The 26073-nt window shown below is 39.1% G+C and overlaps 1 protein-coding gene across 2 annotated transcripts in view; it reads right to left on the minus strand.

Annotated features, from left to right (window-relative positions):
- Positions 1 to 26073, minus strand: part of FMN1 (formin 1) — a 353923-nt gene that overhangs the window by 112798 nt on the left and 215052 nt on the right. For both annotated transcript variants that reach the window (XM_069462066.1, XM_069462074.1), the window contains 5 exons: positions 24562 to 24650; positions 18174 to 18303; positions 16553 to 16699; positions 15380 to 15439; positions 8678 to 8798 (listed from right to left, as the gene is read on the minus strand). In XM_069462066.1, coding sequence (XP_069318167.1) covers positions 8678 to 8798; positions 15380 to 15439; positions 16553 to 16699; positions 18174 to 18303; positions 24562 to 24650 — 547 coding nt within the window. The remainder of the gene's footprint in view (positions 1 to 8677; positions 8799 to 15379; positions 15440 to 16552; positions 16700 to 18173; positions 18304 to 24561; positions 24651 to 26073) is intronic.

The following is a 26073-nucleotide window of genomic DNA, read 5'->3' on the forward strand; positions in this document are numbered from 1 at the left end:
GTGGATATAAGATTCTGGACTATGAATAAATTTCCTTAGAATTTGGATCCATTTATAGCTCTTAGTGATGCTGTTGAAAAGTCTGAAGTAATTCTGCTTCCCGATTCTCCTTTGTGTAAGCTATTCCCACATTCCACTTGCCCACCTCACCCCTTCTAGAAATGGGTAAGCTTTGCTTTTTGTCCTGAGTGTTCTGAAATGTTCTAATAATAGTATAAATCTGTTTTAATGTACTATCCTGGGATCTATTTGGGCCTTTTAAAATTAGGAGCCCGTGTCCATCATCTTAGGAAATTTTCCTGAATGATTTAATTGATTTATTTATGTATAAATATGTATGACTTTTTATTTAGGTATACATTTATATGAATTTGTGCATGAATTTGTGGTGTGTATAAATCTTACAGTAAAAATTGGATTGGGTTTCACCTTTCTCCACTCCTGGATTAGAATTCAGTTTTATTGCTTGGCTAATTCATTTACTACTTGTTCCATCTGTTTTTTGAGCTTCAGAAATTTTGTGATTCTCTCTCATGTTCTCTGTGCTTTTCAGTTTCTGCTTTTAAAGCACTCTGCTATTGTTGTAGTAATTTTCAAGAGTAACTGAAATTCTATGTGTGTGTTTAGTCCTACATTGAGTGTTCAATCAACCATCTTTTCTCTGAAGTCCTCCAAAAGGTTTCCAAAGTGATTTCACCCCCTGATGAGAGTCATACTGCTCATGGACCGTGTTCAAATGAGTAATTAAAGAAAACATTCACTCTCGTGATGAGATCTAGTTTTTGTCTCCCCCCATCCCCCTTCCAAGGAGCACTTACACGCTCATGGAGAGAAAACCACTTGGTAATACCAGGTGGTCAAGGTCATTTATCCTGCATAGTCAGGGCTGGTCCCAAGCACAAGCAGAACAGTCTGCTCTGCGGTGTGACTTGACAAATCCTGGAAAGTTCTCTTATCTTATCATCTATGTCAGAATCCCACTACATGTAATTTCCACAAATGAAAGAGATAACAAACGAGTCACAACCTTGCAGCTTCCTTAGGGGTGGCTATTCAGTCATCTGCTATTAGTCTGGCTAACCATGTCAGACTAGTGTGCTTATCCTTTGTGCCATAAAGGGATAAAACATAGGCTAGGGTCATTGTCAGACAAAGAAAGAGAGGGAGTCAGAGAAACCGAAAAAGATGGACAGGCAGGAGGTAGAAGGATAAAGATTACAATAGGTAGATCAGTTGAGTGCTTATGGGTAGAGACAAGAAAAAGTTTGAATTCAATCCAAGCATTATCCATAGTCCCTTCAGAAGATGAACTAGAGAACTAAGTGGGGCTTACTCTTCAAACGTTATCATTCTAGATCATATCATTAGTGTTTGTGGGGCGGGTATGTAAACCATAAAAGAGCAAAGCGTGGCACAGGGGAAAGGGCACAAGCTTTAAGAACAGATACATCTGCTTCAAACCTCAGCTTTGCCAGTAGTAGCAAAGTTGCTTCCACTTCCTTACTGTTACAATGCAGGTGGTAATACTTACTTCGAAGTACTTTTAAGAAATGGAAATGATGTCAGCAAATTTGTTGGTCTTGAGTACCTGTTCATTAAATGGTCAGTGCTGTCATTAGTGATGGTGGAAATGAACACACACCACATCCTTAAACATATTTACTGACTCTGTGTCCACTGCCCACACTGGCAAGGAGGAGAATTCTATCATGGGCATTGTTTAGAATTGCCAGTCAGTGCATGATAACAAAAAGTGAACCAACTTTTGGTTGGTTTTATTATTACTTTTAAATTTTCTACTGACTTGCCAAATAAAAAACAGTACACTAAGTTAAATTTGAATTTGAGATAAACAAGGAAGAAATTTTTTTAGTATAAGCACATCCTGTGCAATATTTTAGACACACTTATACTTAAAAATCCTCATTATATGAAATTCAAATATTACTGGCCTCCTGTATCTTATTTAACGAATTTAGTAATAAATTTGGCAACCCTAAGGATAAGGAACAGCCATTATAGACCTTTAAATAGTCTCCTTTGATTTCTAAGAATTTAATTTCTTAAATTCTGTTTCAAGCTCAACAGTACAGACTGACTGATACACATTGATTCCTGGCCCAGGAGGAGCCAATACGGGTGTCAGAAAGCCAGAAGCAAAGAGGAAGCAAACTTGCATTAAAAACCGGACAGAGGAGCAGGGACAGAGCCTATCCCCTTCCCACAACGACACAAACTTGCATATCCATTAGTAGATCAGCAGTACCAGCTATTAGCATTCCTCCTTCCTTCTTGCAGTCAACTCTTGATTAACTGCAGTCATAAGAAGAGGAAAGGACACTACACATAACCCAAAAGCAAAATGAAAACAAAATTGGTCAAGATAAGCGCCAGGTGACATGTAGCCTTGTCTCTGCTAAGCAGACCCCTGCCCTCCCTCAGTCACTAGGGATACTGACTTCCATGGGCAGCTCCCCTTCCCCATGTCATCAGTGCTCACACTCAAACCTGCCTCACGTGCCCTCGCCCTTCAGAGCCTCCCCGATATTATCTCACCAATTTATTTGCCCAGACACTTCACTTGTTCATTAAGGTAGATGAGCTAAATGGCTAAGGAGGGGATTGTTTCCACCTTGCAGGAGAAACAATAGCTAGTTTATTGCTTACCATGTAGTTTTAAACAGGAAACGTTTACCATCATGTAAATAGTTTAGCTAACTCATAGTGATTCATGTTACAAATATTAACTTCATAAAAATTATGGCTAACCTTTGACCTCACTAATCTACCTACTTGTAATTGAGAGTAGACTGTAACTTATGTTTTTACACTTAATTTTACTTGTAAAGATTACATATACATAGTTGAATAATTAAACTATTTCTACTATACCAGTCTCTGCCCAAGCCCATGCTAAAGTACAATTTAAATACCATGAGGCTATTTAATTATTTTTGGGGGGGGCAGGTCTTTGGAAGGTAGTGGAGTTAAACGAATGTATTCAATTTGCCAACTTTGTTTGGAAGACATACTGACTACGGTTTAGAAAGTCTACAAAAAAGAAACTTCTCTTGAACTATTGGTTTCATATATGTACGAATCTATGTCTTCTTGTTTAGATTTTGAGGTAGAATGTTCAAGTATTAGCCTTGTACACAAGAGAGGTTCATCTGGATGGTTCTGGACTAGTCCGGTCACTCCATGAAATCAGAACATGGAGATTTAAAATGCCTAGGGAGGTGACAGATGTACCTCCATTTCAATATGAAATTTGTCTAGGAATATTACTACTCTTCAAAATTAGGATGAAGATTCTAATAATATCTATTAAATGTTTGGATTATGCATTTCATACAGCATCTCATTTAGTGAGGCCTTAAATGAATTAATATTTTAGGATAAATATTTATAGAGCAAACATTAATAGAGTGATAGCAGATATCAGAAAGGTCAACAGAATTTTGCCTTCACAAAACCATATAACTGTATTCCCAAATATTTCTAAACAGTACATAAGAACATGTTCAAATATATATAGTATTAGATATTTAGAGAAAAAGACCTCATCAGAATCATCTCAAAACATAAAAACTTACATCTGAGCCAACATTCTCAAACAAGTCTGAATATCTTACACTGAGGGTTAACTACTAATTACCTTTTCCCAATTTAAATATATAATAACAGGGCCAATAGTGCCTCATTTTCAAGGCAAGATTTAGTCTACAGCTAGTTCATCAAATATCTCAACCTTAATAATAGGGGGTACTGAGTAACTACTGTTAGCTACTAAGTGCAGTTAATTTTTATTCTTAGATAAATTTTCCAGAATATGCTGACTTTTCAATACCTGCCTGAAGAATTTCTGCCTCACTTTCCAGTAAAAAAATTAATTTAGCTTTCCTACTTTCATAGCTAGAATGAATTTTTTATAATAAAATACTGTCGCAAGACCATATCAAACAAATGTGTATCTGGGGGAAGTGACACTAGAATAATTTTAAATATCACTAGTGTTATTTATTTTAGCTTTCAGGCAGTAAGATATCTGACAGGATTTGACCTACTCTATTTGTTTACATGGATAACAAACTCAGTAAGGACGGCTAGCCAAGGCAGTATTAAGAGCAATATTAAAGGGCAAAGGCCATAACTGTTTATCCCATCTCCTCCTATCAAGGTCACCCAGTAATGATTATTTAAACAACAACTGTGTTGATAGTAATATCAACATCCTTTCTTCATAAACTGTATTTCACACAATTTACGTTCTGTGAAATATTACTAAGTATCCAATGAAAGAAAAAAAAAGAAAACTAATGTTTCATGCTTTAAGTTGGGAAATGCTGTTTTAAATAGGGTTAAACCTTTTTTTTTTTAACTATAAGACTTCCCATAGTCTTTAGTAATGTGCAATCATGTACACTTTGAATATTATTTTAGTTTAGAGCATTTCCATATTTATTTGACCACAGATCTTTTTTAGAGGGCACCAACTCGCATTTCATACACTATTGGTAGGTGCCACTACTCAGGAAATCCTACATCTGTGGTCTCAGCAATGCTGTGTGTGCGCATGCATACACATATGTATGGCTGGTATTAACTGGCACAATCAGAAAGGACCCATCGCATGGTGTGCTACTTTCCAAGTTCTACTGTAACAAATTAGCATAAACTTAAATGGCTTACAGCAACACAAATGTGTCATCTTATAGTTCTATATATTAGAAGTCTGACATGGGTCTCATGGGGCTAAAACCAAGGTGTTGACAGAGCTGTATTCCCTTCTAGAGGCTCTAGGGAGAATCTGCTCCTTGCCTTTTCCAGTTCTAGAGGCTTTCCACATTCTTTGGCTCATTGCCCACTTCCTGCATGTTCAAAGCCAGTGACATTGCATCTCTCTGATCATTCTTCTGTAGTTATATCTCCCTCTGATCACAGCCAGGGAAAGTCTTTGGCTTTTGAAGATTCGTGTGATTAGATTAGACCCACTTGGACAGTCCAGGATAATCTGCCCATCTCAACATCGGCAAAGTCCCTTTTTGCCATGTAAGGTAACACGTTCACAGATTCTAGGGATTAGGGTTTGGATGTGTTTGGAGGTCATTATTCTGCCTACCACATATGGGTTTATAAAGAATGACCTGAGAGTTCTAGCCAGCAAACAAGGTCGAGAAATAAGAAATAAAGTAACTATTGCTGTTGTTTGTGTTCTCTCAACTATTCCTTATTAACGTCATAGTATCAGGGAAATTAAAATTGTCTGATTAAGGGATACAGTGAACAAAATATAGAACATGTTCCCAAGCACCAAGAACTTGGTTCTGTTTTTACAATGTAAAGAAGAAAGCACAAGTACTTGGGAATTAGATACTTCACAAACACAGCTTGCTGGTCCCTCAACAACACAGGCTGATTATACAGGTTATACATTTTCCAATAAAAGGTATACTCTCCTAATCGACTTTACTGAAGCTTTCCTCACTACAGAACCACGCATCCATGATTTCCTATGATGCAGGTACTATAACTGTACCATTTTACAGGTAAGAAAATGAATATTTTTTATGATTATGTTACCTGACATGACCTTGCTTTCATCAAACCAGTAAAAAGTACACACCTGATTCCAAAGCCCAAGTTCTTAATCCTATGTAATGTTATATAATGTAATATCTGTGTGTCTATTTGATAACCCAGCTAGCCTGTACTTCTTCCCCCTCCCTGTCCCCAATCGCAGGTAAGTTCTTTACCGTGTCTCTGATTTGAGATTCCACTTATGTGGTTCTGGGAACATGTGCACATGTGTGTGTACTCAGGCACATGGGTTCAGTAACTCTCTGTCACTTATCTCTTCATGAGGCTTCATGCTTTAAATACGTGTTTTTCTGTTCTGATCACCGATCAAATATGGAGACTTCTGAGCCAGAGGCAGGATATGTCATGGGACTGAACACATGCCTTGAAGTCACATCTCATTTCAAAATGTGGCTACATCATCACCTGTGAAATATTGGCAAGCTACTTGAACACCATAAACTTCAGCCATCTCATCTTGTGAGAGGTCAAAAATAACATCTGCTTCACAGGGTCACTGTAGGAGTAAAAGGGATGATATATGTAAAGCACCCGATAGATAATAATCAGACAATAAGTTGTAGTTGATACTATTATCAATTCCTCGCTATGTTTACTTGCATAAAAATGCTATTCAAAGTTCTTGTCTCTCTGAAAGGTGCTTATTGACAATCTCTACTTAAACAGGTGACATTAGTATGGCTAGCCACCACAGGTTAATTCATACCCTATTGTTAAGGTGTGGTTAATGATAATCAAAAAAATTTCTCTTTTACAGGGCTGTGCCTGCCTGGAGAACTAGGGCCTGATACTTCTTGAAATTTGCTAATCACATCTGGTTTAGCTTTAGACATTTTCTGGGATTTTGCCAGCAGCTACGACATTTTAATGGCTACAATAAACCTCAAAGCCTCATCAAATCTTTGCTGTATGTGTGAAAATTATGTCCTCTTCAATTAAACATTCAATCTCGGCTCACACCGAGGCCTTATGGAGAAGGAGGTGAAACCTGAATGGAGACGCGAGATGAAACGGACCGCCACGATGCTGGCCATCTTGCCAGATGGTATTTAGAAGGAAAAGAAATTCATTAGAGAACCCATGGTCTGTATTTTCTTTAAATATTTACTGGGTACCTTTCATGTGTTGAAAACACTGGCATCTCTAAAGATTAGCAGGGCATTTTTGTTTAAATATTCAATGTGTGTGGGGTGAGGGGAGTCATTTCCTCATTTGCCTCTGTGGTGCTTCACGTCTGTTGGTGAAGCGCAGTACAAAGCAGAGAAACAGCTAAGGCGATGTTCAGGCTTCTTTCCTAAAGTAGCTCCACCAGCTTCAGAAGCTCTTGTGTTTTTTTTTTTTAATTGGCTGAGGAAAGTGTCAGTTGAGTACTGAGGGATCAGGAACGACACTTAAGAGCCTCCTTAGACAAAATAAGGTGTAGCAAAGCGAGAAGCTCTGGGGGAAGCCCTGCCTCTCTACTGTCCTCCACGTTCACTCTTCTTATCCTCTTGCTACTTATCATCACACTCACAAGGATGTCCAGGGCAGGCCGCCTCTGGGAGGAGAAGGGGAAAGAGCAAACAGAGATCAGGTTTCTGCTTAAAAGACTACAAGCGAGGTCGGGCCAGGGGTTTTACAAGCAGCCAAGAGATGAGAAGGAATGGGCATTTGGGAAGGAGGAAACAAGCTTGGGTCTTCCTCTGCTGTTGCAACCCTTGCCGCCACCCTGAGGACTGGTCTGGGCCCTAATTCTGTCATCAGAGAGGGACAGAAAAAAGTGCTAGGTGATGGCTTACTCTGCTTTATAACAATATGAACCAAGCTCCCCATCTTAGATAAAGATACAACTGCCAATGCTTTAGAAAAGAGAAAAAAATGACCATAAGTTCACATATTACATCCCTAAAGGAAGCATCCGTTTGGTTGAACTCACTCTTTCAACCACATCAATGAGAGAGAAAACTATACATGTTTCTTTAAAAATAATATACAAGGTAAAAATATTCACTTGTAACCACTATCCTTTTTAAGCAAGTTTTATGCCTAGAGTAAAAATAAATGGCTCTCCCTGCCACCAGGAGCAGATCTTTCCCACTTTACTTCCATTTCCAAGCTGTTCTCAGCCTAAGACTTAGGTTTCTGAGTACTCTTTCACAATAAACATTTTTAAAATGTTTATTTTATGTCTTAGTGTAAAAATATTCCTGGTTGAAGCTCTTCATTTCCTCAAGCTCTCCTTTTGGCACTCCAGGCTCCATTTCCACATTAACACGCTCCCTAAATCCTCCGTAGAGCTCTTCAATTGGAGTTATACAAGCTCCAGGGCAAGTATTTATATTCTTGGACAAGGAGATGTCTCCACAGTGAAAACACAAGATGCTACAAATGCCAAAGGAAAATTCCTGCCCAAGTGAGACATATTTTCACCTTTTAAAAAAGCCAAAAAGGGGCTTTCAGCATTTTGTTTTGAATAATTAAAAATGTAAATTAAACTAAAATAGGATGTTTACTGTGGGGTTTACCAACATTATTAGACTCATGCACATAAACCAAACATACAGGGACGTGTGCATGTGCGTCTGTGACATATATCTCTAAAGCAGCAGAGTAAACTAGCTAAGAAAATGTGTGAGTTCTACTTGGACAGGCTTGATTAGAACTCAGTAAATCTGCCTGGTTGTGTGAATATAACTTCTCTAACCCTCATTTTTCTCATCTGTAAAATGGGGCTAGTGTAGTTCTTGCTTTTTAGGGTTGTTTTAACAATTATATGAGACAACAGTAAGCTCCCAATGAATAGCTGCTGCTATTCTTATTAAAGGGTTATATGTTATGTATAACTATTAAATGTTAGAAAATGTAGATATAACAAGACGTTGATATAAGCAAATAATCAACACTAATGAGAGAGAGCAATGTGTAAATACAGTGCCTCTGAACAGTGCGTAGAGATGGAAAGTTTCACAAGGGCTGTAGTGTACGATAAGTGAACTCTGCACTAATCCTACTCCATGAGCCAGACATAAATAAGCCCTTTAAACATTTTTTAAAGTAATTTTAGCTATTATCATAATAACAGAACAGTTCCTATTACCTTCTAGTTGCCTCTTCAGTTTTCTCAAGTCTTTTATGAGGTCTTCAAACTTGACTTGGGAGGCCAGAAAGAAATCTTGTGGTTCAGGCAAGGGGAAAACACTCTTTTCTGTTCCAGCTTCCTACAAGATATGGTAAACAAAAGTACATTATATATCCCAATCATCACTTTCAGTTGAAATTCCAAAGTGTCAGGAAAATAAAGTTTTTTATTGGATGTTTGAATAAGAATCACAGCAATGCTCCTCTGCTCTTCCTAAATTTGGACTTGTGACTTTGAAGTGCTTCCGTGTCTTTACGATATCTTTTTGGTCTTGTTGGCAATGAGGTCAGCTATGGCTATGACACATGCTAGGTTCTATTTTGCTTCATGAATCAAAAAGAAAATCGTCACGATCTTGGACACTCTACTTCCATGGAAAAAGGCACAGGGGAACACATGAAAGTACTTACATTTAAAGTCCCTGATTGAGCTACACATGCTAGCAATTACATAAGTCATCTCTGAGGTATGCCAGTGAGTATGACTGGAAGGTGCTGGATGAGAAGGCACTGCAATGGCAGAGACGATCGCCTTCCCTTCATCTTTACCCACCTTTCTCCACAGCTTAAAGCTCCTGTGTGTGTGCATGATCAAATTCTTCACATATCTGAAAAGCTTTTCCAAATGTTCTTTGGCTTATCGTAGGAGATATTTACTGGGGGCATGGCTGGTTATAGTTTTGACAAGCTCCACAGCTCTGCCTAATCGAGGATCTAAACTGAGAAATGTCTTAAGGGACCAAAGTCTCAGGCACAAGGAAACATAAGCTGAGCTTCAAATATCTTTTCTAGCCTAACTTGCTTTCTCCCTGAGTTGTTTAATGTAAGCTTTGTATCTTGCATATCTCAGACAGTCTTCAGTTATTCCTCTCTCCACACGGGCTACTTTGCCAGCTTTCTTTCACATTCCATCTTCCCTACCACCATTAGGACTAATTCCAAGCTCTAAAACTGCTTTACAAGGCGCTTTATGATCTGGCCTCTGTCTCCATCTCCAGCCTTATTTCTACCTTCCCCCTATCTTCAACTCCCTCTCCCAAACCTTTGTGAAATAATACAACAGGCCACAATCTCTTGCCTCTAGGCCTTTGTCTATAAAACTGTCCCTTTCCAACTGTCCCCTGGAGACTCCTTACATCTCCTTGTTCATACTACTCATCCTCCAAGGCTCAAAACAAATATCACTTCCCCAAAGATTTCCCCTAACCTCTAGCACTTGTGTGTTGCTCCCTCATACTCCAAAGAGCCCGGGACACTTACGATTATCACAGCACTTATCACCATTAATGTTAAAATTGCCATGTTAGCTTGTATGTCTTCCCCACTAGACTATAAACACCTCAAAGGCAGAAGCTGTGCCTTGTTCTTGGTGTAGTAAACAACATCTGGTATATCAATAAACTTCATTTTGGTTGGTGGGCATCATTACAGAGTGCCTATAAAACACTGTTCTGGGAAGCTTATACCTTTAGTAGGAGGCATCAAATTTATCACCATATTTTCTTATGGTTTCAGGAATCCCTTGGACCCTTAACCTTCCTTTAAGGCGTTAGCTTCACTTGGATGCTAGGAGAAGGTGGTTTCCTTATTTTATCAGAACAAAATGTACTTATTTTTTTCATCTTCCTGTACTTACTTTACGACTTTAAAAACAAGGGAAGTACTAGCCTCGTCTGGGTGCCAAGATGGAATAACATCCAAGATGCTTACCACAAAGCTCCATGGTAATCGATACTGGAAGGAAGGAGGCATAATATCTCTTCCTATTTTCCAAAATTTTTTATCAGACTCAGTCCTGGTTTCAATTTTTTTTTTTGAGCTAGAAAAAGAGAAAATGCTGCTAAGCTAATCAGGCTGGTAGCAGCTCCTGTGAAAGCTGCTCAGTTAGACTTCCAAAGACATGACTCTACACGGGCTTCTTCAAACTTCAAGGACCTAGACTTGGGCCAACAACCAGGCAGGAATAGAAGCAAGCTTGGAGCAGGAGTCACCTTTCCTCAGCTAATTGCTCATCACCACTAACCACAAAAATCATCACTTATGCTCCTAGAGGAAAGGGATAGTTTCATAAATCACATAATCCTACACTCTTGCCGAGTGAAATGCATTCTGCACAGTGAAAGCCAGAAGAGCACCACACAAACGTGAACTTATTTTTCCCCGACCATGCCGTTTCACATTTGAAACTATTCTCGTTGTAAGACTTTCCTCCTTGAAATTGATTCCACTGGGTTCAGTTCTCTTCAGCAACAGAAGTATTCCATAGGCAAATTTCAGCCTTCCTGCACAACGCATTGGACGTGGTCAAGGCAGGCACTACCGGTACCTCTGCCCATGCCAATCTAGGGTTAGAAATGTCACTTCCCAAGATTCTTCAGGATAATTCTTCTGCCACACTGGTACCCATTGTCAGAACTTAGGGAATATACATATGTTGCTGCTTCTTAATTTCCTGAAGCTCCACACAACTTCCCCACTCTACCAAAAAACAGCTCTCAACCCCTCACACCTAGTTCTGTACAGATGCCACTTGTTACACTGCTGTGGATATTTACATCATACCTAACACAGCAAATGTTTATCAGACACCTACATGATAGACATTCAAAAAGAGACAACAGTGAATTCTGGACCTCAAAAAGTAATGCCAAGATAATTGTTTCTAGATATAGACAAGGTAGAATAGGACGTATCATGAGAGAGATTCAAATAAAGCGCTCCCAGGCTTCAAAGGTGAGGGCTTCAAAGGTTTCCTTCAAAGAACAAGATGTGAGCAAAGACTTCCTGGAAGAAGGATCATGCAAGATTGGACTAAGTTATTTTTCATTGTATCTTTTTCCCTTTATAAAAGTTATACATGTTCATTATGTTTAATAACTGAAAGAGAAGTTAAAAAATAACTCTTACTATCCTAACATTCAGAAATAATAAAACATTTTAATGTATATATTTCCAGATTTTTTTCTGTTTATGTGTATTTATAGTTACATATTTCAGATTATACTATACATATAATTTTGAAACACATGCTTGTAACTTAAAAGCAGATCAAGAAAACTTTCTAATATCACTAATTTTCTGCTATATACTTTCCTGGCAGTTTATTATTCTAGTTATGATGCTAGCATAATCTATTTGAACTTAGTCTCTATCATTGGACACCTACTAAAAATTTTCCAGTATTTTGCTATTAGAAATTATTATAAGAAAATGGTGATATAAGTCCTCAGTTATTTCCTTAGGGCAGAAATTCCAAGAAAGGTTATGCACATTTCTAGGACTTTCAATATAGAAAGGTCAAAACCTTGCTAGGCTATAGCTTATTTATATGAAGTAGGAAAAGGTATCTCCTGCAGATAGGCACAGCTTTATGGACAAACATCTTGACAAGCACGTGGCATCCTTACGTGAATTTTTTTTTTTAAAGGTGCCCTTTATAGGATACATAGTTTGGTGAATCAAGAGCAGGCTAGATATGAGTTCCATTTGGGCTAGAGACCTTAAATAGAGTATAACCTGATCAACCATACACGACAGTTTTAAGAAAGGTTTGATCAATTCACATTGCTTATTCTATTAATATATACGTAGTGGGCAATTTATATCTTCTATTTGTCTTTTGTAAATTTCCTGTGGTGTCTTTGCTACCTTTTTTAATAAGAAAGGACAAGTTCTCCTTTTCTTAATTCTCGAGAGTTCATTATCTATTAGGTTGCAAATATTTTCCCCAGTATGTTATTTATAATTTGGTTTTCTTTAAGTCATTTTTGACATACTAAAGTGTTTTTCAATTTTAATTAGGAATCCAAGTCTTTTATTTTTATGCATTCAAGGTTGTCATTCTCGTCTTTTATGGTTTCTGCTTTAGATTGAATGTTGTGACAGGACTTCGATACTCCAAGATTGGAAAACTAATATATTTATGTATATTTTCTTATATGTCTTTTATTCTTTGTTTCTACATTTAACGCTGTTGTTCTTTAGAAATTTACTTTGGGCTCTGGTATGACGTCAAGAAGACAATTTAATTTCTTCTTCCCAATTACTTGAAATTTCTCCTTTATCACATACTTAACACATATTTATTTGGATCAATTTCTGAGATTTCCTTTCCATTTTCTTGAGTTTTTTTTTTAATCTGTTATTCTATTGTTCCATACTTTTAAAGCTTTGTAATACACTTAAATACACAAATGAGTGATTTTTCCCATTTTTTTAATCCTGATCAAATTTGTCCAATTATTTTTACATAATATTTAAAATAATTTTGCCAATTTCTAAGATTGATTGAAATTCTGACTAGTATTTCCACTAGAGAGGATGTCACTCTATTTTTTTAATTGTTGTAAGAAACCATGTAACATGAGATCTATCCTCTTAAGTGTACAGTATAGTATTGTTAACTATAAGAACAATGTACAGCAGGTCTTTAGAATTTTTTCATCTTGCATAACTGATGCTCTGTGTCCACTGAACATCAACTTTCCATTTCCGCCTTCCCCCACCATTCTACTTTCTGTTCCTATAAGTTTGACTATTTTAGGTACTCATACAAGTGGAATCATTCTATATTTGTTCTTCTGCTACTTGATTAGTTTTACTCAGTACAATGTCCTCAAGGTTGATGCATGTGGCAGCATATGACAGGATTTTCTTCTTTTTTATGGCTGAACAATATCCCATAGTACACATATACCACATTTTCTTTATCCATACATCTGCTGATGGACATTTAGGTTGTTTCCAAATCATGACTATTATGAATAATGCTGCAATGAAACGGGGAGTACAAATGTCTCCTTGAGATGCTCGTTTCAATTCTTTTGGATAAATATCCAGAAATGGGATTGCTGGATCACATGGTAGTTTTATTTTTAATTGAGAAACCTCCATACTGTTTTCGATAGCAGCTGCACCATTTTACGTTTCTACCAACAGTGCTCAAGGGTTCCAATTTCTCCATACCATTGTCAACACTTGTTATTTTCTGTTTTTTTTTTTTTTTTTTTAACAGTCATCCTACCAGGCATGAGAGGATATCTCATTGTAGTTTTGATTTGTATTTCCCTGATGATTAGTGATACTGGTACCTGTTGGCTACTTGTATGTCTTATTTGGAGAAATGTCTATTCAAGTCCTTTGCGCATTTTTTAAACTGGGTTTTATTTTTTTTCCTCACTTTATATTTTATCTCTCAGCAAAATTATGTAAATTTCCTCACAAGGATCTACAGTTTTGTGGTTAAGTCTATGACACATATATTGGTAATGTTACTGGGAGCTTTTCCCCAAAAGATCTTTAAATTTAGTATTTTTGGAAAGGATTAATGAGATAAAAAGGGAAGCTTTATAAAAAGGCAGAGATAAAGTTAGTTTCAGTTAGGGAGAACATCAGAAGTAAAAACACGCTAGTAAGAAAGCACAGGGTGTGTTTGGAAACCAGCAAGTCTTGAGTTGGCTCACAGAATATGTGTAGAAGGAAAGCAATAAAAGCATGGTTGTAAAAGACTAGAATTAAATTGAGTAGTGCCTTAATTGGCTTGCAAATGGGGAGCCACTTCTGTTTTGAGTCAAAAAGTGATGAGATCAGAACTATGTAAGGAGGGTGTGGGATGGCCCAGAGCGGGGAGAAGAGCTGCAGCAACTCCAGGTGAGCCGTCTCACAGCCTGAGTAAGCTGGGGTCAGCAGGAAAGACAGACACGGAGAGACATCAGAAACAACTTAGTTGAAGGACAGAAAGCAGTGTACAAGGCTTCATGCCTGAATGACCAAAAACTATGATCTCCTTAACAGAAACAAGGGAGAAGTTTGGAGAGAGGGAGAAATAAGCCTGACTGTAGATATATAGAGAACAGTTAGATAAGGCCACCAGAGGGGAGGAGAAATTACGAAAGAGTTCATCAGTGCCTCGCTTGTCTTCCGGATGAAATTGTAGGCCTTTTGAAAACAAGGCCCTGGAATCTTTACTTTTCTTCTCTCGGTGCCTGGGAAGAACCCTGTTTACACCAACAGTTAGGCAGGTGCCCTGACAATGTTTTCCTTTGAGACTTTTTCCATTCATAGTGATTGCTGTATTTCTCAACTACTTATAACAATACCTCTTTCTTCTCAAAATTAGGACTCCTTATTCTCGATTTAACAAGAAGGAATAAAACAGAAAATTGTGTTCAGGTGGATTTTTCACAGAAATGTTTATTTCTAATTGCAAATGTCATCTAAGCAGAGAAGATGCATTTTTCAAATTCCACACCTTCAACTTGTTCACAGAGGTATTACTGATAAAATATTGGGTATTAATGTGTCTTAATTTCCTAAATTTTTTTCTGTATCTTCAAAATCCAGTTTCAACTATAACCAATTACTGGGTGGATCTAGGTTTCACAGAGAACCTCACAATCTGGTCATAAGGCACTGAGGCAACTGGAGGTCTCTCTGAAGCTGTGGACTGAGAATCAGTGGATTTGTGCCACTGAATAAAGCTTCCCTTCATAAGAGTCAACCAGGATCTCTTGGCTTCAGTTTTCTCCTCTGTAAACCAAGGACGCTGGAGAGCTCTCAGATTCTATGTTGGACTTGAAATTCATCCATGCATCTATCCATCATCCAATTTCTGAATGCCAACAATAAGTAACGCAGTTTTCCACATAATGGCATTTCTTACCTGATCATAGTAACGCAGGTAATACTTCACAACATAGTCCACCAGATTAATCCCATTATCCTAGGTTTAAAAGAGAAACATAAATGAAAAGCGTTCCCGCGAGACAGCCTGTTACATAGTTGAGAGCTGAAATTTCAGGCTGTGAAACTTCTAATTTGTGAAACTTGGCCCTAATTCTGTTTGATACTGGCAAGATTTTCTTTCCTCCTCCTTGTCCCATCCATTTGTTATGCCAGCTATACAAAGAAATGACAATACATGATCCATTGTGGGGGAAAACAAACATAATCCATAAGACTTCAGAGATAATAGATAAAACAAACAAAAAATTGTTTCTTCATATTTTCTGGCATAAAGCCAAAACAGGAGGGGGTGGGGAGTGCTCAGGGGAATCAGAGACTAGAACAGAAAACCATCCCTCCCTTGAAACCTTTCAAAAACTGTGTGTTCTTAATGGCGTGAAAAACAATCAGGGCCAGCTTAAAAGGAGCACCATGCCACTTTATGACCCTGGGAGGCCAGGCAAGCAGGCCCTCCCACAAGGCGGCCTTTGTGTCTTGTTCACAGGGGTCTAATTCTAATTTGCCTGTGTGTTTCCCCTCCCTCCACCCCCTGCCCCCCAAGGGACGCCTAGATATGGACTGGTTGTTTCTAAAGAGGTAGCTCCGCAGGGGTGTGGAGCCAAATGATAATCAGGCTCTGCGAGTTTGACAGTAGACCCCCCAGCCCAATTGTGTGAGCAAAAGAAGGATTCAAATGCTCAGCTCAATTGGTGATTCAACATTTCTCTGCCACTCAGGAATGAGTAAATTACAAGTAGACACCACTAAATTCAAACAGCCTTCAGTCTTTGCACTACACTAACACTGGATGCTATCTGTTTTATTCCCTCATTGTGGGCAGCTGTTCAATACCAAATTGTGTATGTGAGAGCAAACAAAGCTGGGGGATTGTGTCATCGAAAATAAGTTCTAACGTGAAAAACCTATCTTTATTCAAAAGTCAAAAGAAAACAAAGAAAACAATGCATGCTCTAAAATAAATGATTGTTCTTAGGGGGAGGATAGAAATGTATGGAACAATCTAAAATACTTTTTTTTTTTTTCAAATTAAAGGTAAAGAAAGAAAATTATGGCAGAGTATAGAAACTCATTATGAAAAATAAATAAATACCCGACTTTTGACATCCTTGAGTTTGGGCAGAATTTCTAAGCTATATCCATCGGCTTGTCCCCGAGTCCTATTTCCTCCATTCATATAATTTCCAAAAGCCAGAATGAGAGCTAAAATATCCTTCACACTCTTCATGTGCAGCAAGCCCTGTGACAGCAAGCACCAATTATTATGGAGCTGGACTCCCAACGTACTTAGGTTCATTCAACAACAAATATTTATAGAGTACCCAATAGGCTATGCAGTGGCTGTTACCCACAAGATTAACAGTTGGTAAAATGAAACATACACTTTACTAAGCCCTAAATATCTTTAAAAAATATGTTAACAGCCATCACTTTCTACCCACTCAACAGATTAAACAGCACATGTTTTAATACTGAGGATTAAATATTAGTATTTATATTTTCATTTGTACCAATTTAATTTTTAACACTTATTTTAAAGTATTTACACATTATAAAAAGGGAGTTGGTATAGTTATACGCTTATCTTTTGACAGTGTGTTTTGGGACTATGTATCTATAAGAACAATAAAATTCAGAGTAGACATAATAGCAGGTAGGTTCGTCTTTATCCCTGGCTATAATCCTCAGAGGTGAACTATAATAATACATTTTAAGGCCATAGACCATGTTTATTAAATTTATTAAACTCATGTTTATTAAGTGTTTGCAGTATGTCTATTAACTTTTACAATTTCAAGCTGCTTAGCATTTTCTTTGGCTCCCTATCTCATCTGTTTTGCCTTTCATTTACTTATGTTTAACTTCCAGTGCAAATTTTTCAACTGAAACTTTTTTTTCTTTCTTTATAGTCTTCTTATTTGACTTTATTTTCCTTTATATAAGGGTAAAGCAAGTAAGCAAAATTCAGCTCCAGGCAGACTTCTGCTCCTGGCTTTCAGGTATTATTAGTGGGTGTATATTATACTTTGGTAATATTTATGCTTTCTTCATTGAAATCCCTTATGTCTTAGAGGAATAAAAATCAGGCCTCCATGATAAGCAACTAAGTACTATAGTATCTGTGGAGAAGAATATCATGTTATTAAGAGCATAGGCCAACTGTGGGAAAGAGCCAAGTGCTAGAATTTAACTTTGCAATAACGAACACTAGTGTGGTAAAGCCAACAAAAATGTATTTGCCAATCACTCGTTATCACAGTGGTTTATTTCACTTATTAAGTCTCTAGAATTCTTTTATTTCTCTATGTAGACACATTTCAGGTGATCATGTGCATGGGTCTAAAGCAAAATCTCTTTTGCAATCCAGATTGTGGAAGAGGAAACAAACTATGCTATCCAGATTGGTTTTTAGTAGCCAGTATGTACTTTGGAAGACATATGAAATTTTTGAGAAGAAATACATAAAAGTGTCATTTTTTTTTCTCTTCCTTCTCTTCTTCAGTCTGTATGTCCTTTTCTTTCTCCCACACATACACATACACACACACACCCTCACACTTGGGCCAGATAATCATCACATTTACACTTAGAGAAATCCACAATCTGAAGTCAATTTCTAAATGACACTATAGTGCCATTCTTCTTCTACTCCCAACTTCCTCCTTTATCCCCAATAACAGCAAGGCCATCTTTAAAATTAGAGAGAAACCTACCTTAGAAGCTCGTGTGATGATCTCTACCTTTCGGTGCAAGGAGGTGATACCCTCAGAAAAGACAGATCTGAAGATTATGCACTGGGCACGTTCAGCAAAATTAGGAATCTGGGCTAACTCATGTAAAAATCTGTAAAAATAAAAATGTATCATTTAGCTTCATATAAAATCACAAGGAAAATAAAAACGTGGATGAACAAGATCCACCATGAGAACATTTATTTGACAATTTCAAGATAGGCAGAAATTCAAAGAACTCCAAGCGTATGTGTTTAATGGTGACAACATGGCCACTTTTTAATGGGTTTCTATGATGCTGAATAAACGTATGGTACATAAATTACTTTCCAAACAGAATGTTAATGCAAGTATACTAAATGAATCATCAATAAGTTATCTATCTCCTGCTATCCAAACAGGAGATTCAACCCAAATGGAAAGGCCTAGTTGTTAGCATATGAGAAAAATTACACAATAAACTCCCTCATAATGCAGCATTCCAAGGTGTACTTATAGAGGCTAAGGAAATTGAATACTTGAGGCAAATATCTACAGATAAGTGACTAAAAAATTTTTTCTTATTGAAGTGATATTGCTATTATTTTTGTTCAGTGAGTAACATAATGGTCTATAATGATCAAATTCTCCAGATGTTTGTTTACTTTTTCACATCAACTTACCCATATAGACATAGTTCATAGCTCAGTACTCAAAACAAAGCCAGTACTCATTAAGTAGACAATCTAAAGTTTCATTTAAAAAAATGGCAAGAAAGATCTTAAAAGCTAAAGGTGAGTACTGACCTACACACAGTAGCTCACTGTCTGAGCAGTCGGGCACTGGTGCCCTTTGCAAAATTAAGTTGAAAGAGCTACATACTCTCCAGGCCAACGACCAGAGGAAGGCGTATAAACTGAAATAGGTGGAAACAGTTGGATATGAATACAGAAAAGGAGAAAATCCACTAACAGCCATTTATTTCATTTTGGAGTTGAAATGATGATTAACTGATATTTCTGAAAGTCTTGGTCAACTCGCAACATCATTACTTTGGAATGTTGCAATCTCTCACCAAGAATGGTTTTACACAGAAGCAAAGTTGGAGCTTGCTTCTTTCTATAGTCAAAGAAATTTTCTTGGCTGATACTGTTGGGGAGATTTAGGTTTTAATAAATTTCTAACTATCAGCTGTTTTTCTTACTTATCCTACAACCAGATTATAATCTTTTTTTAAAATGACATTGAATTGAAGCAAGGAATACTCATAAAAGAAAACACACCTTTGTTCTAAAGTTCTGTAGCTCTATTATGAAAATCACATGATAGAATATAAAAGTAGAAAGTTGTAGGAATTCTAGATTAGGACAAGATGAAACAATTAAGCTATGGGTAAACTGTTTCTTCATCAATATAGTATTAAACACTTGATTCATTTATCATGACTGAAATCAGAAGTATCACCAGTTTTTACAAATATACGAGGAGTAAGAAGCTCATAGGACTGGCAGCGTTCGGTCCTGTGATAAATATTGGGGAGATTGATTTATTCAGATGCTGAGCTATCTGGAAGGAAGTACCCTGCATTTCTCCCCTTCCATATGTGACCACGAGACAGCCTTCCCCAAGTAGGACACACATCCCGGGAGTATGTACGCTCCCTAGTCAAAATGAACAAAACTAGTGAAGCAGTTCCAGAGACCACGTGAGCGAACATACAGATCAATGCCTCAGCTCACCAGCAAGGACACAGAGGAAAAGTAGGGAATGCTGGATGAATAACTGCTTATAACTAGTCTCAAAAGAGATAGTTTAGGACCAATATGAGGAGACAATACCATAGGCTCAAAAACTTGTGTGATCCAAGAAAGGGTAAGATTGAATTGTAAGACTCTCTAGGATTAAAGCCTTATTGGGGTTTGGGCTTACACTGGGAAGGTTCTTAGAGAATCTTAAAGTTCTAACATCCTCTGCATGAAGAGGTTCTGGAACACATTAAAGAGTTGGGGTGGGGGAGAGAAGGTGAGAAATTTTATGTTACTTTTGGATAGAACCATGTCACTGAAAATTAACTGTTGGTCCATCCTTTAGGCACATATGAAGCACTTACAGGGTATCAGATACCAGGTGAAGACCTGGGAACAGAATTTAACTTACAATAATATTCCTTCTCAATAATCTGAGAAATGAATCAATGGCTACTGTGGAGGGTGACACATGCTATCAGCGATGGGGTCTCTAAGGGGAGCTACGGAGGGATGTCAGCTGGGGTTCCCGGAGCCCCGGGGGCTGGTGCACCACACGTGTGAGAAACTGCCAGAGAGCCCTGGCAGTCTGAATGGCATCAGTGGGGGAAGTGAGGAGAAGCCAGATGCTAAAATGGGGTCTTGTGTTCAAAATAAGGAATTTAAACTTTTTTCTGAAGGAATAAAGGAGTTTAAATAGAAAAGTGATACTTTCAGCTTTTTGTTTTAGAAAATCCCCATGGCAGTGGCTTGGCTGGTTGGAGGTGACAGGATATTTGAGGCTGGGAGATCTACTAGGCCACCGCTGTAATCTTGCAAGAGAAAAGGGAAGGCGGCCTGCAGTGTGAATGGAGAGGGGCAAACGCATGAGAAAGCTACCAGGGCAGCAAGACCCAGAGTGACAGCCTAATCCCCAGGCTCGCTGAGAAGGGTCCAGGACGACTTGTGGGTTTTTGGCTTGGACAACTGGTAGAATGTGAAGATACAAAATATGAGAGAAGCAAATTTGGAAAAAAATAAATATGATTTTATATCACTTGTTGTCCAAATATAGCCATGCAAAGAGCATCATAGCTCCTTTCCCATTTATCTGGCAAAGTGCCAGGAGTATAGGGTACCTTGAAGGCTGTGAAGCGAGTGTCTGATAAATATCTTGTCCCCTCAACTGTGCTTTATACCCTACCCACCAGAGCTGGGATAATACTCTTGTACATATCCCCAAGTATAGGATCTTGGATGCTGGGCCTTGGTACTTTAGAATATTTATAGATGGATTCCCTTTTGGGCTAATCTAACTTTATATTCTAGGTTCAATAATATGATTAAATACTGTCCGCTACCCAAAGAAACCACAAATAAGGGATCGTTCCCTTCTTTCCCCAATGTAGGCTAATTTTCACAAGAAAGACTGCAACTTTAGCCGTACATATGCGAGAAGTTCTGTGTCTCACATTGTTTGGGTTACACATCCACTGCAGCAACTTAGCTGACAGGTGGAATGATGCAAAGTGCCTTACCATTTTTAAGGGATTAACATTTGGTTCATCATCCCCTAAACCTCTGAAGTATTATCTAAGGTTTGTGTGCACATGGGCTATCCACACAGTATAATTTTATGTTGTAACCTGTGTTCTCCCACGGAGGAGTACACTAACAGAGCCTGGTTTGGGTGGTCCCAAGGCAGCGATGGACCCTGGTGGAGCATCCCCGGTGGGCTGAACGTGGCGTCCTTACTCTAGGCCACGCGTCAGGCCCAATTAAACCCAGTGGAGCCCTGCCTCGCCTCACCACCATCAGCAGGCAGGGTACAAAAAGAATCAAGGGCCATCTCCAGAGGGAGTGGCTCTCAGACAGCCTGGTCCCAAGCAGACAACACCTCTGTGGGAAATGGCTTTCTAAATCTGGCACTGGGTGTAAGGGAGCTGATGAGGTGAGTGATGAAGCCGGTCTCTCCAAGCTATGATTTATAGGACTGGGCACCACAGGACTCTTAGGAAAGTGCAGTGCTAAAACTATAAACGATTCATATTTTCCAGTATGTAAAACATGCTTATAGTCGACTCACTCGGAGTTAATGGCAAATAAGTTGCCAGAGAATCAGACTCTGGCATAAATCAGACAAATGCTGGCCTGTGCAGGAGGTTGGGAACAAAGGTGAAATTCACCCAGGTCTGAAGGCCCCTACCTCTCTGTGCCTCATCTTTCCCCCAAGCATGTCATCTCAACAGCCCAACACAGTAGTCCTCTTTGCGTCAGTAACAGCTTTGCGTGTTTGGGAAGTCATTACGATGATCACTTATAAACTTTAAAAATTCTTTTCTATCTAGATCATCAGTACAGAAAACAGGAATAAGTTATCTGTTAGTTATCTGCTACCATTATTTTATATCCTAGCAATTTGTCTTGAAATATAATACTATTAATAGAAAGGCAGTAACACAAAAGGAAAAGGGGAATGCTTCTAGTAGCAGAAACACACAACCTCTCCCCAGCTATTCATTTCACTGGGTCGGCCATTCCCATAGCTTAGAGCACAGGCTACTGAGTGGGTAAAGACTTGGCAAATTACACCCATGGGCAGCCCTAATCCAGCCCACCATTTGTTTTTCTATGGCCCATGAACTAAGAATTGTTTTTATATGTTTATTTATTTATTTTTTTTTTTGAGACAGAGTCTCACTTTGTTGCCCAGGCTAGAGTGAGTGCCGTGGCATCAGCCTACTCACAGCAACCTCAAACTCCTGGGCTCAAGTGACCCTCCTGCCTCAGCCTCCTGAGTAGCTGGGACTACAGGCATGCACCACCATGCCCAGCTAATTTTTTCTATATATATTTTTAGTTGGCCAGATAATTTCTTTCTATTTTTAGTAGAGACGGGGTCTCGCTCTTGCTCAGGCTGGTCTCGAACTCCTGAGCTCAAACGATCCACCCGCCTCGGCCTCCCAGAGTGCTAGGATTACAGGTGTGAGCCACCATGCCTGGCCTGTTTTTATATTTTTAAATGGTTGAAAATAGTATCAATAGATGGATAACATTTTGTGTCACGTAAAAATGATAGGAAACTCAAATTTCACTGTTGATAAATAAAATTTCAGTGGGGCACAGCCATGCCCATTTGTTTATGTATTGTCTGTGGCTGCTTCTGCACTACAGTGGCTGACTTGAATAGCTGTGACAGATCCTGTGACCCACAGAGCCCAAAATACTATCTGGTCCTTCGCAGGAAGTTTGCCAACTCCAGGCTTAGAGGAGTTGCACAACTTGGAATAGCTGGCACTACCCAAATGCTTGATATGCTTGACTGTCCCCAAATACACTGCCCTCACGGCCTTGTCACAGTGTCTCAATATCCCATTTTCGTCACTTCACTTTCAGTCATTAGAACCTCAGCAGTAATTAATTTATTATATTAGGAAACATGACTTGGAGAATAAACTACAGGATCAGTTGGGGGTAGCAGGTGGTAGGGAGGGGGCCCAGGTGTGTGGAAGAGAAGGGCAGTGAAAGCCCATCTGAACCGATTCACAATATTTCTAGGCTTTATGAACTAACTTGGGGAGCAGAAGGATTTTGGGCCACGCTCCATATGACAGCAACTCAGCTAAGGTTCTCAAAACTAGCATGAAGGTTATCGGTAACTGAGTAAACCTAGAAATCTTTTCCCTCCCCCAGTAGTTTAGAGCTATTTTTCTGGGTCTAAATGTCCAGGTATCCATGGTGACTGGGGCATTCTAGAGGACACAAGGACAAGGCATGGAGGCTTCAGGGCAAACCATGGATGCCTCTAAGGCTGACTTGTTACCCTAAATCTGATCACTCCATTTCCTCTTTGTTTTCTACACTTGCCTCCCCTCTAGGTTGAGAGGGTTGGCCTGAATTGGACAAGAAGCATTCAAGGTAGCAACAGGCCAAGGAGCCCCCATCCGCTCTGAACCCATTCTACATTTTCACAGAGTCCTGGGCCCTGAAACGCTGGGTGGGGCCGTGGGGCTGCAGAGCCCCTGAAGCTTGTCTGTGGCTTGGAGACCCCAAAAAGCCCAGCCTAGGCTAAGAGTCACTCAGTTGTACACTGGAGTTCTGGGTTTGCAAAGCATATGGAACAAAATCCCAAACTGTAGGGCAAGCAGCTCTAGATAGTGAGTGGAGAAAAGAACAAGCACAGGCAGGGTGAGGGTGAGCACGTCACACCGGACTTGGGCAGAGCAGGTGGAGAAATCTGGGGAAAGCTGGCACATTCCGGCTGTATTTACTGGATGTGACATTTAGAAAAATAAATTTTAATTCTGTCACTCTGATACCATATTTTTAACGACATCAGCAGAACCTTAAACAGAGCAATGCCTTCTTCCTTCCTCAGTCCCTTTTGGCCAAAATGTTTAGTCTAGGAGGAATTAACAAATTGCTAGAACAAGAAAGAGGAGTCACGTGGGGTGGGGAGAGGGAGGGAGACACTGTGTTCAGCAGCACAAATCTCAGGGCTGCTGTTCCCGGCAGCAGGGTCACTCTGTTGCATGCAATAGGTCACAGATTGACGGTGATGTGAATTAGCTCACTGTACAATTTAGGTTTGGTTATTCAGAGCTGGGAGGCAAGGAGCTAGAAACTAGTTCTTTTGGCCTAAGAGAAAAGTTTTCAAGTGTCCTTACTGCTCAGGTTTATCCAGCAGCTTCAGTTCTTCTTCTTTAGATGTCTCGTAATACTTTCTTATTTTAACCAATTCATCTTCTTGGGCTCTCTGCATTGAATAGAAAACAAAAGAAAAAATGAGCAGTAAGAAGCTGTCTAAGGTGGTAGGTCTCAAGGATGATCCCTAGGGCCGGGTGCGGTGGCTCATGCCTGTAATCCTAGCACTCTGGGAGGCAGAAGCAGGAGGATCACTTGAGGTCAGGAGTTAGAGACCTGCCTAAGCAAGAGCGAGACCCTGTCTCTACAAAAAAGCAGAAAAATTAGCCGAGTGTGGTGGCGGGTGCCTGTAGTCCCAGCTACTGGGAGGCTGAGGCAGGAGGATCGCTTGAGCCCAGGAGTTTGAGATTACAGTGAGCTATGATGACACTGCTGCAGTCTAGCCCAGGTGACAGAGTAAGACTATCTCTCAAAAAAACCAAAAAATAGAAACAAAGTGTAATTCTCTAGACTAGTAGAACAACATCACCTATCACTTGTTAGAAATGCAAATACTGGCCCACTCTAGATACAAGAAACTCCAGGGGTGGGGCCAACAAGCCCTCCGGGTGATTCGAATGCATGCTGAGGTTTGAGAATCACTGGCTAATTAATACAAATGGTCATAACAGATGCACCGAGACATTTGTCTACTACCTTTGACTCCCCCGTCTCTTCCCCTGTAAGCAGACTTGGGGCAAGTCACCCTACCCATTCACCTCTTTACCCTCAGAACAGCCCTCCTAACTTACACCGGCTCCCCATTCTTATTTCTAGTTACCATCTTCCCTTTCTCTGCATTTTGTAAGTACTTATCTGTACCACTTATTGTGGCATTTGGGAGCATACCTTCCCAATTTATCCAACTATTTCAGTTGCATGCAGCTAGCCTCCACTGTGAGCTAACAAGTACCCACCATGTGCATAGTCCAGAGCTCATGATAACAACAAAAAGCATCTGGAAGGTGCTTTGCCTTTGACCAAGTCCTTTAACATCAATTACTGTCTCTTCAGTTAACAGATGATTCCAGTGAGGCTTACTCTAAGTATCTGGTAAAGAACTTCTGACTTAGAACTGGTCTTTTTGCTACTATACCTTGCTGACCTCCAAGTAAAGGTTTAGTAATGAAAGCTTTACTGATGCAACCATGTTAGAAGTTTCTAACTGGTTCTACTTAACAGCTCCTGATATACAGAAAGGATGTGAAAATGAGTAAGAAATTGGTGATCCCACCAGGCCTAGAAATATTAGGCTATGGAAATTTCCTATAAGAGACTTAAGGTCCCAGGGGACATAAATATTGAAATAAATCATCTGTTTAGCTGGGTGACTACAACATACCATGGAGCCCCAGGCAGCTTCCTGGTAAATACCATTACTTAAGAGGCTCTGGTTCAATCTATGTTTTTATAACCTAACAGTGAAACCAGAACAATTAACAATAGTGGGAATTCTGACTCTTCTGTGTCATCTTCTCAAGAGAGCATGCTAATTC

Source organism: Eulemur rufifrons, chromosome 2, assembly GCF_041146395.1.
Source record: "Eulemur rufifrons isolate Redbay chromosome 2, OSU_ERuf_1, whole genome shotgun sequence".
NCBI classification, from domain to species: Eukaryota; Metazoa; Chordata; class Mammalia; order Primates; family Lemuridae; genus Eulemur; species Eulemur rufifrons.